The sequence below is a fragment of the Carcharhinus amblyrhynchos genome, chromosome 7 (assembly GCF_965287045.1).
Source record: "Carcharhinus amblyrhynchos chromosome 7, sCarAmb.v2.hapA, whole genome shotgun sequence".
NCBI lineage: Eukaryota > Metazoa > Chordata > Chondrichthyes > Carcharhiniformes > Carcharhinidae > Carcharhinus > Carcharhinus amblyrhynchos.
Genome location: NC_137330.1, coordinates 91053156 through 91067716, shown reverse-complemented (window position 1 = coordinate 91067716; position 14561 = coordinate 91053156). Strand labels below are relative to the sequence as shown.

The window sequence follows — 14561 nt, the reverse complement described above, 5'->3', positions numbered from 1 at the left end:
ATAACTTCCTGATGACTCAGTGAATTAAACAGAGTAGCTGCTCTTTGCTGATTTAGGTCATCTCAGCTAGGGCAACAACGATGGTGCTGTAGTTTCCTCTGGATTAGGGGAAGAGGAGGATTTCCTCTTGATTGCTATCCAGTGGCCCGTTCTGGAAGCGCACCTCAGGACGTTGACTGATGAGATGTCACTTATGGGCATGGAATCTAATCTCAACTTGGAATCCAAATGCTTGAGAAGGATGGAACAGTGATGAGAGAAGTGGAATGGCTAGGGGAATGGGAATGAGTTTTCTCTCTTCCATGGGCATCACCTAACATAGAATTAGGAGCAGGCCACTCAGCCCTTTGAGCCTGCTCTGCCTTCTAGTAAGATAATGGCTGATCTGATTTTAACCTCGGCCAATGTTCCTGCCTACCTGAGATGATCTTTTACCCCTTGTTAATCGAGAATCTTATCCCTGCCTTAAAAATGTTCTTTCTTTTGAGGAAGAGAGTTCCATAGTCTCATGACCCTCAAAATGATGATCCTCATCTCTGTCTTAAATGGGCAACCCCTTATTTTTAAACAGTGACCCCCTAGTTTTAGAATTTCCCACAAAAGGAATGTCCTCTCAACATCCACCATGTCAAGATCCCTCATGTTTCAATCAAGTCGCCTCTTACTCTCCTAAACTCTAGTGGGTACAACCTGTCCAACCAAGGCATATACTGCCTTTTTTGATTGATGCACCAGGACACCCATATCCCACTGAATCTGAGCTCTGCAATCTCTCATCACTTAGAGTGATATTCTTCCTTTTTATTTTTCCATCCCAAAATGGACCGTTTCACATTTTCCCACATTATACTGCATTTGCCAGATTTTTGCCCACTCACTTAACCTATCTATGTCCCTTTGTACCCTCCTGAACTCCTTTTCATCATTTACTTTCCTACCCATGTTTGTGTATTCGGCAAACTTTGCAACCATCCCTTTGGTTTCTTCATCACGTACAGATCAATTAAAGCAATACATAAGGTGTCATCCTAAGCTCACACCGTTGAACTTAATGTTGTTAACTATTTCTTCAAACTTCTTGAATTCATGCACCATGGCACCTTCAAGTCATAAATTCATCAAGTATAATTTCTCATAAACAGCTTCTTTCCTGTTCCCCGGTTACCCCGATTGTTAATTGTGTGACAGAAATTTAAACTGACCCTTTTAAAAGTGGTTAAGGAACAAATCCTTAGATATTACAGATTCTAAAATATAGAAGAATTATCAAAATACTACTATTCAAGTCTTTTGAATAAATTGTAAAATGTTGAGGCCCCAGCACGGATCCCTGTGGCATACCACTCGTTACATTTTGCCAACCAGGAAAAGACTGATTTATGCCTACTGTTTCCTGTTAGCCAATATGTTACCCATGACACACTAGGCTTTTATTTTCAGCAGTAGTCAGCCGACAAAGCCTGAGCGTGGTCAGGGTGTTTGTTTCTCCAAACGCTTTATGGACAATTTTTCTTTTGCCTGTTGAATTTGTTACATTTCTAAACATTTGTATTCATGAATTAATACAAACAACATTAAGCATTCTTTTCAACTGAAAGCTATTTGATTGAGACAGATTGTTGTCTGCTGGATTTTCCTCGGCCTTCTGACCAAGATGAAGTGTCTGACCAGGTCCACTATGCCTCACCTTGTCAACTTACATCTTGTTTGTCTCCCATGTGGGGACCTTGAATTGGATCTTGAATTTGCTTTTTGGAGCAAGCAAGAAATGGATTTGGGTTTGCCAAGTCCTCTCTGAGCACTGGCTTTGTAACTTTAAGAATGGATTTTCCTCAAGGTATATATTTGTTTTACCCCATGCAATAGCAACATGAAGTATGAATTGATTAATCATCCCACGAGGTCATTTACAGTCTCAACAATTTTATGCATTTTGTTGCTCAGAATTACTTCAGGATTTCCTACCATTTAAGATGTCATTTTATCCCATTTGCCTCGTGTACTACACAATTACTAAACTGGCAAGACACCCCTTGGTCATGCTACAGAGATGTTGCCATAGTCTGATGCAGTGATTTTAATCGGTGGTGGTCTCAGTCGTTTAAACAAAGGGCAAGGATTTGTTCTTTTTATTCAGTCATGGTATGTCGCAATTGCTGGCAAAGCCAACATTTATTGACCATCCCTAATTGCCATTTGAGATTGTGGTTGTGAGCTACCGTCTTGAATGGCTGCAGTCCCATGTGGTTTGGGTCCATCCATTGTGCTGTTAGGAAGTGAGTTACAGAATTTTAACCCAATAACAATGCAGGAATGGTGATACAGTTCCAAGTAAATACAGTTCCAAATAAAAATCAAAAGTAGACAAAAGGCGGGTAACTACAGGCCAGTTAGTTTAACGTCCATAGTTGGGGAAATGCTGGAATCCATCATTAAAGAAGAAATAGCAGGACACCTAGAAAAGAATGGTTCAATCAGGCAGACACAGCATGGATTCATGAAGGGAAAGTTGTGTTTGATGAATTTACTGGATTTTAATGAAGATGTAACAAGTGCGGTTGACAGAGGGAAACTGGTGGATGTGGTGTTTTTAGATTTCCAGAAGACATTTGATAAAGTGGCTCACAAAAGGTTGCTACAGAAGATTAAGGTACACGGAGTTGGGGGTAAAGTGTTAGCGTGGATTGAGAATTGGCTAACAGGAAGCTTTTCTGGTTGGCAGTTGGTGACTAGTGGCGTGCCACAGGGATCGGTGCTGGGTCTCAACTGTTTACCATATACATAGACGATCTGGAGGAGGGGACCAAGTGTAGGGTAACAAAGTTTGCTGATGACACAAAGATGAGTGGGAAAGCGAATTGCGTGGAGGATGCAGAAAGTCTGCAGAGATATTTGGATAGGCTGAGTGAGTGGGCGAGGATCTGGCAGATGGAGTATAACGTTGGCAAGTGTGAGGTTATCCACTTTGGAAGGAATAATAGTAGGAGGGATTATTATTTAAATGGTGAAAAATTAGAACATGCTACTGTGCAGAGGGACCTGGGGGTCCTTGTTCATGAATCACAAAAACTCAGTCTGCAGGTGCAGCAGGTGATCAAGAAGGCAAATGGAATGTTGGCCTTTATCGCGAGGGGTATAGAATATAAAAGCAGGGAGGGAGCAAAATTGTACACAGTACTCCAATTGCAGCCTCACCAGTACCCTGTTGCAGCGTGTGCAATTTTGCTCCCCTTGTTTGTGAAAGGATATATTGGCCTTGGAGGGAGTACAGAGAAGGTTCACCAGGCTGATACTGGGGATGAGGGGGTTAGCTTATGAGGAGAGATTGAGTAGACTGGGCCTGTACTCGTTGGAGTTTAGAAGGCTGAGGGGTGATCTTATAGAGGCATATAAGATAATGAAGGGGCTAGATAGGGTAGAGGCAGAGAGATTCTTTCCACTTAGAAACGAAACAAGAACTGGAGGACACAGCCTCAAAATAAGGGGGAGTCAGTTTAGATCAGAGTTGAGGAGGAACTTCTTTGCTCAAAGGGTAATGAATCTCTGGAATTCTCTGCCCATTGAAATGGTGGAAGCTACCTCGTTAAATATTTTTAAGTCACAGGTAGGTAGATTTCTGATCAATAAGGGAATTAAGCGTTATGGGGAGCAGGCAGGTAAGTGGAACTGAATCACTTTCAGATCAGCCATGATCTTATTGAATGATAGGGCAGGCTCAAGGGGCTAGATGGCCTACTCCTGCTCCTATTTCTTATGTTCTTAAGCCGGGCTGGAGGGGAACCTTCAGCTGGTGGTGTTCCCATGTGCCTGCTTCCCGCCTGTCATTTTAGGCGTAGATGTTGTGGATTTGCAAAGTGCTGTTCAAGAAGCCTTGATGAGTAGCTGGAGTGCATCTTGTAGGTGGTAGACACAGTGGCCGTGGTGCAGCAGTGATAAGAGAGAAAAGATGTTTAAGGTGGTTGAGATACTGAACAAGCGGGCTGATTTGTCCTGGATGGTTGTTGAGCTTGTTGAGTGTTGCTGGAGCTGCACTCATCCAGGCAAGTGGAGAGCATTTCATCACACTTCTGACATGTGCCTGTAGCTGGTGGACAGGCTTTGGAAAGACAGGAGGTGAGTTACTCACTGCAGAATTCACAGAATCTGGCCAGCTCTTGTATCCACAGTATTTACATAACAGATTCAGTTTTGTTTCCGGTCAGTGGTAACCCCCCCCCCCCCCCATGATGTTGATAGTGGGAGAGTCAGCAATGGTAATACTGTTGAATATCAAGAAGATGTGGTTAAACTCTCTTGTTGGACATGATCATTGGTACTTGTGTGATGCCAATATTACTTGTCACCTGAGACTGATCTAGGACTTCCTGCATGTGAGCTCATGGACTGCTTCATTATCTGATTTGATTTGATTTATTATTGTCATATATGTATTGGGATACGGTGAAAAGTTGTTTTTTTGTGCGCTATACAGACAAAACATGCTGTTCATAGAGTACATTGGGGAGAAGGAAAGGAAAGAGTGCAGAATATAGTGTTACAGTCATAGCTAGGGTGTAGAGAAAGATCAACTTGATATATGGTAGGTCCATTCAAAAGTCTGATGGCAGCAGGGAAGAAGCTGTTCTTGAATCGGTTGGTATGTGACCTCAGACTTTTATATCTTTTCCCTAATGGATGAAGGTGGAAGAGAGTATGTCCAGGGTGTGTGGGTCCTTGATTACGCTGGCTGCTTTTTCCAAGGCAGCAGTCATATATCTGTTTGTGGGTGCTTATTGTGTGTGAATTTGGGAATGTCTTTTTTTTTATGCTATGGCAGTGACAACCATGCAGAAGTAGTTAATTGTTTATAAACTGTGTTGTTAATGCGAGACTTCTCTTTCGGTCTGAGTTTTTGTGTTTTCTATAGTGGGGAGGCGATGGCCTAGTGGTATTATTGCTAGACTATTAAGCCAGAAACTCAGCCAATGTCCTGGGAACCCAGGTTTGAATCCCACCATGGCAGATGGTGGGATTTGAATCCAACAAACAAAAATCTGGAACTGAGAATCTACTGATGACCATGAAACCATTGTCGATTGTCAGGAAAACCCATCTGGTTCACTAATGTTCTTTAGGGAGGAGTTGAGCATGGTGCTGAACATCATGCGATCATCAGCAAATGTCCCCGCTCTAACCTTATGATCGAGGAAGGTCATTGATGAAGCAACTAGTAACAGTTGGGCCTAGGACACTACCCTGAGGGTGCCGTGATGTCCTGGAGTTGAGATGATTGACCCCCAATCACCACAACCAGTGTCCTTTGTATAAAGTGTTAACTCCTACCGAAGGAGAGTTTTCCCTCTTTCCCAATAGTTTAGCTGGCTGCTCTGCTCTATGATTGACAACTTAATGGGCAGAGGTTGTTTCTTATATGTTTCTGTTGGTAGTGAATGCAAAATTTGCTGACAGTAGCCAAAGGGCTATCTGTGTTATATAAGTCCAGACATCTTATCCAGGGAGCTGTGCTAGATTGAGTTTCAGCTTACGGAAATTGGTTTTCTGAAATGGCATTAGACAGAGAAAATAAATCTGGCCTGTTTTATGTCTGAAGGAGTGTAAATATTACACTGTTCCTCTGTGCCACTGTTCACCCATCTATCTTCTGTAAATGCCATTTATTGGTTGAACAGTGCATTTCTGTGGTCTGCAGTTCAGGTAAATGGGAATATTGAATTGGAATGCAACTTTTATTCTGCCTGATTTTTGGGTAAATTATATTGCAACCCAGGATTTGTGACAAAGAATGCCCACGTTATACTGGCTGCTGAAAATGTATCATTTTGCAGGTATTACAATCCATGTGAGCTATGACATTGCATCTCTACTGGTGCATGCTGGATTGTGGGCGAGTTAGCTTTGGGGAACATTTGATGACCGAAAGATGTGATATTTACCATGTGGGGAAATGTGCCTATGCGTGTAATTCTGCCACCATGATGCAGTGTGGGAGAGCTTTCAAATGGGGTAGTGCAAAGCTGTCCTGTTTTTATTATTTTTAAACTCATTTTATTGTGCTTGTATATAGCTTAGAATTGTCTTTGTATTCATTACCGCATCTTGTATCCAGTTGAAAATCTTGACATCAAGGCGTGTTGCGTCTCAGGATGGAGCGAATGTTAATTGCAAACCAGGAGAGAGGTTCTCACCCTTAGTGGGTGAATTCCTTACAGTTAGTCTGTGATTGACATGCTGCGTTGATAACGCTTTAACCACTAGCATTCCAGTTTATATCTCGCATGCTAAATTTACCTTGCACATTAGTTTGCATTTTTTTTCTGCAGGAGTTGCTTTTGATTTTATAATATTGAGGCTTTTACTGATAATGGCTGTGTGGATAGACTGCGCAAAAAAATTGTGACCCCCTATTATAGGATCCCCTTTGAGTTTTGTGAATATCCTGTGCTGCTGCTTTTATTGTTACTCAAACTAGATTTTTTTTTATTTCTAGGCATTTGTTACAGTGGTTAATGCTGCTGAAGGGAAGGAGCCAGCCACTGGAAAGGTGGATGAAGTTCTACAGTATCCTTTCTGCACATTTACGTGCCAATCGATTCTATTAGGAACCCAGGAAATAATTATCAGTTGTCATGGCTATTGACGGGATAGAATGTTAGCCAAATGTAGTGGGAGGGTACGTCACAATTTTAAAACGTTAGTTGTGAGATTGGGAGTTACATGAGATCATGACATTCTGCTCCGTCCTCCTCCTCCTCCCCGCATGAGTATTTGATTGAAAGATGGTAAGCTGTTGTAGCTGGACAAGTGTTTCATTTCCATCTGATTGGGGAAGCCTGACCAACCTGAATGCTTGGTTGAAATGAAGTGGACGTACATGGGAGGAGTTAAGTACATTGAAATATGCTGTGCTAAATACTTCTTCAAATGACCATACACTCAGTAACACAAAGCCGGTGAGCTCTGCCTTAACCGTGAGACGCTTGAACAGATGTTTTGTCTCAGGCTTGGAGTAGGAGGAGAAAAGTTTGATTGGGTGCTTGAGTGTTGTTTAGCAGTGAAAGCAGAAGGCCCCAGAGTGAAATTATTTTGCTTTTTAAATACTCCATTGAAGCCCCATCCCACCCTTCCTCCCCAGAGTTTGGGATTGATGAAAATAGTTCAAGAATATTTCCCTGTGTCAATTCCTGTGTGTGATGACTTAACTGGCTGTCTAAAAGGCCCAGTGACAACCCACTTTGAAAGGGACCATCAGTCATGACTTTGTTTGGGGGGAAGGTTTTGCTGGAGATTGTTTTTAAAATGTGGCGTGCTTTAAATCTTTAGACTGAAACTAAAAAGTGAACTAGAATCTCAAAAACAAGTTCAAATAAATGACTTGCCCCCAGTGTTAAAACTTCATTTTTTAAAATTATTTTTACCAAGTGACTAGCTTTTAAAAAACAAAATGACTATTCTTTCAACTTTCAATTTTATGGATGAGTTTGAATCACCTCCTTGTCATTGTAAACCTCCTATTCACAGAATCATAGAATCCCACAGTACAGAAGGAGGCCTATTGACTCCATACCAACCACAATCCTACCCAGGCCCTATTTACCCTGCTAATCCCTCTGACACTAGGGTTAATTTAGCACGGCTAATCAACCTAACCCACACATCATGTGGGAGGAAAGCGGAGCACCCGGAGGAAACTCACACAGACATGGGGAGAATCTGTAAACTCTACACAGACAGTGACCCAATGCTGGAATTGAACCCAGGCCCCTGGGGCTGAGACAAAGCTAGCCACTCTGCCACCATGCTGCCCAAAAATTGGTGTCAGGAGTGGGATTGATTAATTGAGTTGGAATTGATTAATTCCAACACGTTTTTAAAGAGAACAGGGAAATCGACTGAGACACATGGGAGGAGGAAAAAAGCCAAACTTGGAGAAACAGATATGGGCGGCACCGTAGCACAGTGGCTTGCACTGCTGCCTTACAGCGCCAGGGACTCGGGTTCAATTCCCAGCTTGGGCCACTGTCGGAGTGTAGCATCAAAGAGCCTTAGCAAAACTAGAATCAATGAGAATCGGTGGGGTGGGGGGGCAACACTCCACTAGTTGGAGTCAGACTTGGCTCAAAGGAAGATAGTTGTGGTGGTTGGAGGTTGATTGTCCCAGTTTTCAGGACATCACTGCAGGCGTTTCTTGGGTAGTGTCGTAGGCCCAACCATCTTCAGCTGCTTCATCAGCGACCTTTCCTCTATCATGAGATCAGAAGTGGAAATGTTCAGTGATGATTGCACAATGTTCAGTACCACTCGCGACTCCTCAAAGAACAAAGAACAAAGAACAACACAGCTCCTCAGATACTGAAGCAGTCCATGTCCAAATGTAGCAAGATCTGGACAATATCCAGGCTTGGGGTGGCAAGCAACATTTGCACCACGTAAGTGTCAGGCAATGACCATCTCCAACAATAGAGGATCTGACCATTGCCCTTGACATTCAATGGCATTGCCATAGCTGAATTCCCCTACTATCAACATTTTGGAGATAACCAATAACTAGAAACTGAGTTGGACTAGTCATATAAAATACTGTGGCTATCAGAACAAGTCAAAGGCTAGGAAAACTGCGTCGAGTGACTAACCTCCCCTCATATTCAATTCCTGTTTGAAAACTGCCACTGAATCACACTTTAGGGAATTCATTCCAGATCATGACCCATGGCGGCACGGTAACACAGTGGTTAGCACTGCTGCTCCACAGCTCCGGGGACCTGGGTTTGATTCCTGCCTTGGGTCACTGTCTGTGTGGAGTTTGCACATTCTCCTCGTGTCAGCATGGGTTTCCTCCCACAGTCCAAAGATGTGCTGGTTAGGCTGATTGGCCATGCTAAAATTGTCCCTTAGTGTCCTGAGATGCGTAGATTACAGGGACTTGGGGGTAAATGTGTAGGGATATGGGGGTAGGGCCTGGGTGGGATTGTGGTTAGTGCAGACTCAATGGGCCAGATGGCCTCTTTCTGCGCTATAGGGTTTCTATGATTTCTATGATAACAATTAAAAACAGTTCCTCTGTTATAGAAGGTATTTGTTGAGGGCCCCAAAGCCTGTACATCATCTACAGGGCACAAGTCAGGAGTACAGTGGAATACTTTCCACTTGCTTGGATGAGTCAACTATACTTGAGAAGCTTAATGTCCTCCAGGACAAAACAACCCGCTTGATTGCTACCCCTTCCACAAACATTCTATCCCTCTGCCACTGACAAACAGTGGCAGCTGTGTGTACTATATATAAGGTGCACACCAAGGTTCCTTAGGCAACACCTTTCAAACCCATGACCACCGCCATCTAGAAGGACAAGAGCAGCAGACACCTGGGAACACCACTGCCTGGAGGTTTCCCTCTATGCTACTCACCATCCTGACTTGGAAATATATCGTTGTTTCTTCACTGTTGCTGGGTCAAAATCAAGGAATGCGTTCCTAACAGCACTGGGTGTACCTAGACCTCAGGGACTGCATTGGTTGTAGGCAGTAACTTCCCTCCACCTTCTCAAGGGCAACTCAGATGGGTTATAAATGCTGGCCTAGCCAGCAATATCCACATCCCGTAAAATGAATTTTTAAAAATCTGTCAGTCACCATCAACATTCTTCATGGCAACACCTTTCCGAATAAGAGCCCACTTGCAACTCTCTCTTCTCATGCAATATAAATTGTTGTTTCCTCCTTATATTGGTATTTTTGTGGAGTGTCCTGATGTGTGCAAGATGAAAAGTTCAGACATGTCTGATTTTTTTTCAATGATTTCTCGCAATAATACAGGAACTATTCACAGTCCTGTCTGATCGTGCCCATTCAAATGTGCACTTCCTGTTCTTTATTTTTGGGGTGAAAAGAATTGAGTGGGACTTTTCTGTCACATGCTCTTTTATTCAGGAACTCTTGAGGTCAATTGTAGAACCACTCCACTGCCTCAGTGCAATGAGGCATAATGCACTGATCAGGAACTGAACTTATCACCTTGGATGATATAGCTCAGTACACACCACATGGTGCATTTTATTCAGAGCTGCCCAAGGAGTTTTTATTTTTAACTGGAGATTGAGGGAAATAATTTGCAGGTTTATTTTTAATACTTTAATTTTTAAGATCCCATTACAGAAATAATCATGATTTATGCTTTCATATTTAAAAATAATATTCTGTTGTTAATGTTTGTAGCAAATCATCAGCAATTTATTAATGAGTAGAATAGAGTTATATGGTTTCAATGATCATTGGTACAGAGATGTGCAGGTTAAGTGGATCGGCCGTGCTAAATTGCCCCTTAGATCGTGGGCTTAGCATGGTAAATACAGTGAGGTTACAGGGGTAGGGCCTGAGGGGAATTGTTGTTGGTGCAGGTTTGATAGGCTGAATGACCTTTTTCTGCACTGCATGAATTCTATGATTTGAACAATTCAGATCTCTGATACGGCACAAAGTCCAAGAAACATGCAATTTTCCCAGGCAGCAATACTCCCCCAACAACTGCCTTCTAAAACAGAGGAACTGTTTTTAATTGTTATGATGTGGCATGCATTCCCTAAAAAGTGATTCAATGGGAGTTTTCAAACAGGAATTGAATACGTCCCTTAAAGAAAAGATCTGCAAGACTAACTGGAAAAAGCAGGGAATGGGATTTATTGGATAGTTCTTTCAAAGAGTTATTGCAAGCATGATGGGCCAAATGGCCTCCTGCTGTGGCATTGTCTGATTCGATAAAGCATGCAACAAAATTGACAGAACGAACACAATATTTTGTGATGGAAAATATCATAATTTGCTAAATGTGTTAAATGCAGTGTAGTAACTGTCAAAAGCATGCACTGCTTTCCTTGACTCACTTTAACAGTGCTCGTTTCATCCGAGCTGTTTCTGAGCTGGAATTCTTGGGCTTTGTTAAACCAACCAAACAGAAGACTGATCACGTAGCAAGGCTAACGTGGGGTGGCTTTTGATCACAGCCTCAAGAGTCTTGAAATGACATTCTGTCTGTTTCATTAGACATTTTGTGCCAGAACTGGAGAACATGATCCTGAATAAACATATTGGTGGCACATGCAATAGAATACAAAGTGAACATTTACAGTGACTAATAAAGTGCCTATTTTAGATGTGTTGTTGGACTTTATAAAGACATGGACTGACTGTTTCTATCTTCACATTGGCAGATGATGAGGGAAGTGCAGTCAAATTCCTAGCAGACCAAAATGCTCTTTGATCAGATGCAGGTCTGTGACAATAATCTAGTGGATTTACTGCGTGATATTTAGTTTCAGGACGTTCTCTGCGTTCCACCTCTGCCGCAGCACCCAGCCGAGACGAGAAACCAGTGAATCATGGACTGAATCGTTGATCCTGCACAGCTCTAGAGCTTGTGATGCCAGAGGCAGGAAAAGAAGGAAGCCCTTTGTCAAGCAACAAGGAATTCTATGACTAGTTTTCAGTCATTGTGGGTTCCAAATTATTATTAATATTGTGCGTGAAGTTCATTCCTCTTAATCATGAAACTATTTCACTATTCAAAGGTTACAGAAAAAGTAAAATGAGTATCTGATGCTGAGGCAAAAATGCATCTCAGCTTTGCTTGGCAACTTTTATGTTGAAAACTTAACCTAAAAGCATAGAAGTTAAACCTACGCTTTGCAAACTGGTATCAAGATTTTTACATTCTGAATTCTTAATCCTGAACATTGGGGTATGCAAGTGTGCCTAATTTAATAAGGTATGGATAACTAGCATGCATGAATCAAAAGTGGGGCTGTTTGCTAATGATTGCAGAGTGTTCAGCACTATTTGTAACTTCTCAGATACTGCGACAGTCCATGCCCATATACATCCTCACCATTCAGGTGGACAACATTCAGGCTTGGGCTGAAAAGGGGCAAGTAATGTTCGTATCACACACAAGCCACGCAATGACTGTCTCCAACAAGAGAGAATCCAACCTTCTTTCCTTGCCAATGAAATGATTTTGCCTTCACTGAATGCCCTGCTATCAGTATCCTATGGGGGTTACCAATGCCCAGACGCTGAACTGGGCCAGCCATGTAAACACTGATTACAAGAGCAGATCAGAAGCTGGGTATGGTGTGGTGAGTAACTCACCTGACTGAAAACCTGTCCACTACCTACAAGTCCGGAGTGTGATTTGCAGTGATATATTGGGCTCCCCCATCAGTGAGGATGGGGATATTTATGGAGCCCCCATCTCCAGTGAGTTGTTTAATTATTCACCACCATTCATGACTGGATATGGCAGAATTGCAGAGTTTAGATCTAGTCCGTTACCTGAGATATTGCTTCACCTTGTCTATCATATGTTGTTTTCGCTGTTTGTCATACAAGTAGTTCTGTATTGTAATTCCACCAGGTTGACACTGGTGATGTTCCTGGTATGCCCTCCTGCACTGTTCACTGAATGAGGATGGATCCTTGTGCTTAATGGCAATGGTAGAGTGAGGGAATATGTTGGACCATGAGGTTACGGGTTGTGGGTTGAATAGTTGCCCAGTTTTAAGCTGCTAGATCTTATTGAAAATCTGCACCATTTACTATCATAGTTGTGCTGCATAACACGATGGAGGGTATCCTCAATGTGAAGGTGGGACTTTGCTTCCATAGAGACCATGCTGTGGTCACTCCTACCGATGCTGCCATGGGCAGATGCATCTGCAGCAGAGAGATTGGTGAGGATGAGATCAAGTAAGTTATTCCAATTTGTTGGTTTCCTCCCCACTTGTGGCTGACCCAGTCTGGCAGCTATGTCCTTTAGAATTTAGGAAACTCAGGTAGTAGGGATGTTATTGAGCCACTCTTGGTGATGAATATTGAAGATCCCAACCAAGGTACATCCTGTGCCTTCCTCAGTGCTTCCTCCAAGTGGTGTTCCACATGCAGGAGTACTAATTCAGCAGATAATGGAGTATGGTTGCTGGTTAATCAGCAGAAGGTTTTCTTACCCATGTTTCACCTGATGCCATGAAACTTCATGGGTTCCAGAGTCAATGTTGGGGTCTTCCAGGGCAACTCCCTCATGACTGTATATCACCATGCCACCCAGCAGCTCTGTTCCACGGGCACATGAATCGTGATGTGGTGTCTGGGACATTGTAGAGTATGATTCCATATGATGATGTCAGGCTGTTGCTTGATTAGTCTGTTGAGACAGCTCTCCCAACTTTGGCACAAGCACCCAGATGTTAGTGAGGAGGACTTTACAGAGTTGACAGGACAGAGGTTGCAGTTATGGTTTCCAGTGCCTAGATTGATGCTGGATGATCTGTCCAGTTCCATTCCTTTTTGATTTTGTAGCAGTAATATAATTGAGTGGATTGTTTGGCTATTTCATGGGGCAAGTAAGAGTCAACCACGTTGCTGTGGGTCTGGAGTTACATGTAGGCCAGGTAACAACAGACTTCCTTCCTTAAAGGACATTAGTGAACCAGTTGTGTTTTTTTTAAAGCAACGATGGCTGTTTGGTTGCTAAGTTTGTTAATTGAATTTAACAAGCCACTTTTCAGCCCAAGCCTGAATGTTGATGGTGTATGTGGGATTTGAACTATATCCCCAGAGTTTAAGCATGTGGATTACTAATCCCATGACATCACATTTACACCACCATCGCTCCCAGAACGACAAAATGAAGCATTTTTGTCTGCAATATATGGTACAAATTTCTTTTTTTTTGCCATGCTACATACAAGGTTAAAAAGAGTTACCCAAAGTAGTCAAACTTGTTTTAGTACTCAGTAGGCCCAGACAATGTAGGTTGGGTCTGATCAGGTATCCAAGATAGGGGCCAAGACATTAAATTAAAATGCAAGAGATCTCGTTGCCAACTCCTTTTGACTTTGAGGCACAAATTTAAATTCCTTTTGGATTTTTTTGCTTTTGACAAATCAGTTTCAGTCACAAGGCTTGGTTTCAGCCAATGCTGCACAGTTATCACAAGAATCAGGCAGAAGCGTTCAGAGGGCAAGGACCCCTTACACATACCTTCAGGAATTCTAGTTCTTTCCTAATACAGAGCCCAAGTTTGAAGATATTGGCATCAAAATGGTTGTGAAAGGCACTATAAAGAATTATCTGTTCCCTCTTAGGGTTTGACTGAATAACAGCTATCAGTAAAACCCTCTATCGCAGATGATTCCTGGGTTGACACATCCACTGGCAACTTGGTTTAAATGCAATGGTTTCTGTCCATTGGTCAGTCAAGACTTTTGACTGGCCAACCACTGAAAAATCACTGAATTAACACATTATTGTCTTTTGTTACTTATAAAAGTAAAACAGTTATGGGATGCAACTTCAATTACCCATTTTCAGGGTGCACTTTTTCTGTTTAAGCATCAGTAACAACATAAATGACCGAGTATGTTGACAAAGTAACTTAAAGACACAAACCAGCCAATGACAGAGAAAGCAATAAAAAGTGGCAACCTGAAAAAGGGTCTGCAGCGTGACTGCTGAAAATATGGTTAGTATGTGGCTGGTGCCAAATAGCCCAAAGACATTCCCCTGTCCCCT

The 14561-nt window shown here is 42.4% G+C and overlaps 1 protein-coding gene across 2 annotated transcripts in view; it reads left to right on the top strand.

Annotated features, from left to right (window-relative positions):
• The window catches only part of orc3 (origin recognition complex, subunit 3), a 79690-nt gene extending 67077 nt beyond the window's left edge, over positions 1 to 12613 (top strand). For both annotated transcript variants that reach the window (XM_080193369.1, XM_080193370.1), the window contains 2 exons: positions 6488 to 6558; positions 10885 to 12613. In XM_080193369.1, coding sequence (XP_080049495.1) covers positions 6488 to 6558; positions 10885 to 10990 — 177 coding nt within the window. In that variant the 3' untranslated portion in view covers positions 10991 to 12613. The remainder of the gene's footprint in view (positions 1 to 6487; positions 6559 to 10884) is intronic.
• Positions 12614 to 14561: the final 1948 nt, after the last annotated feature.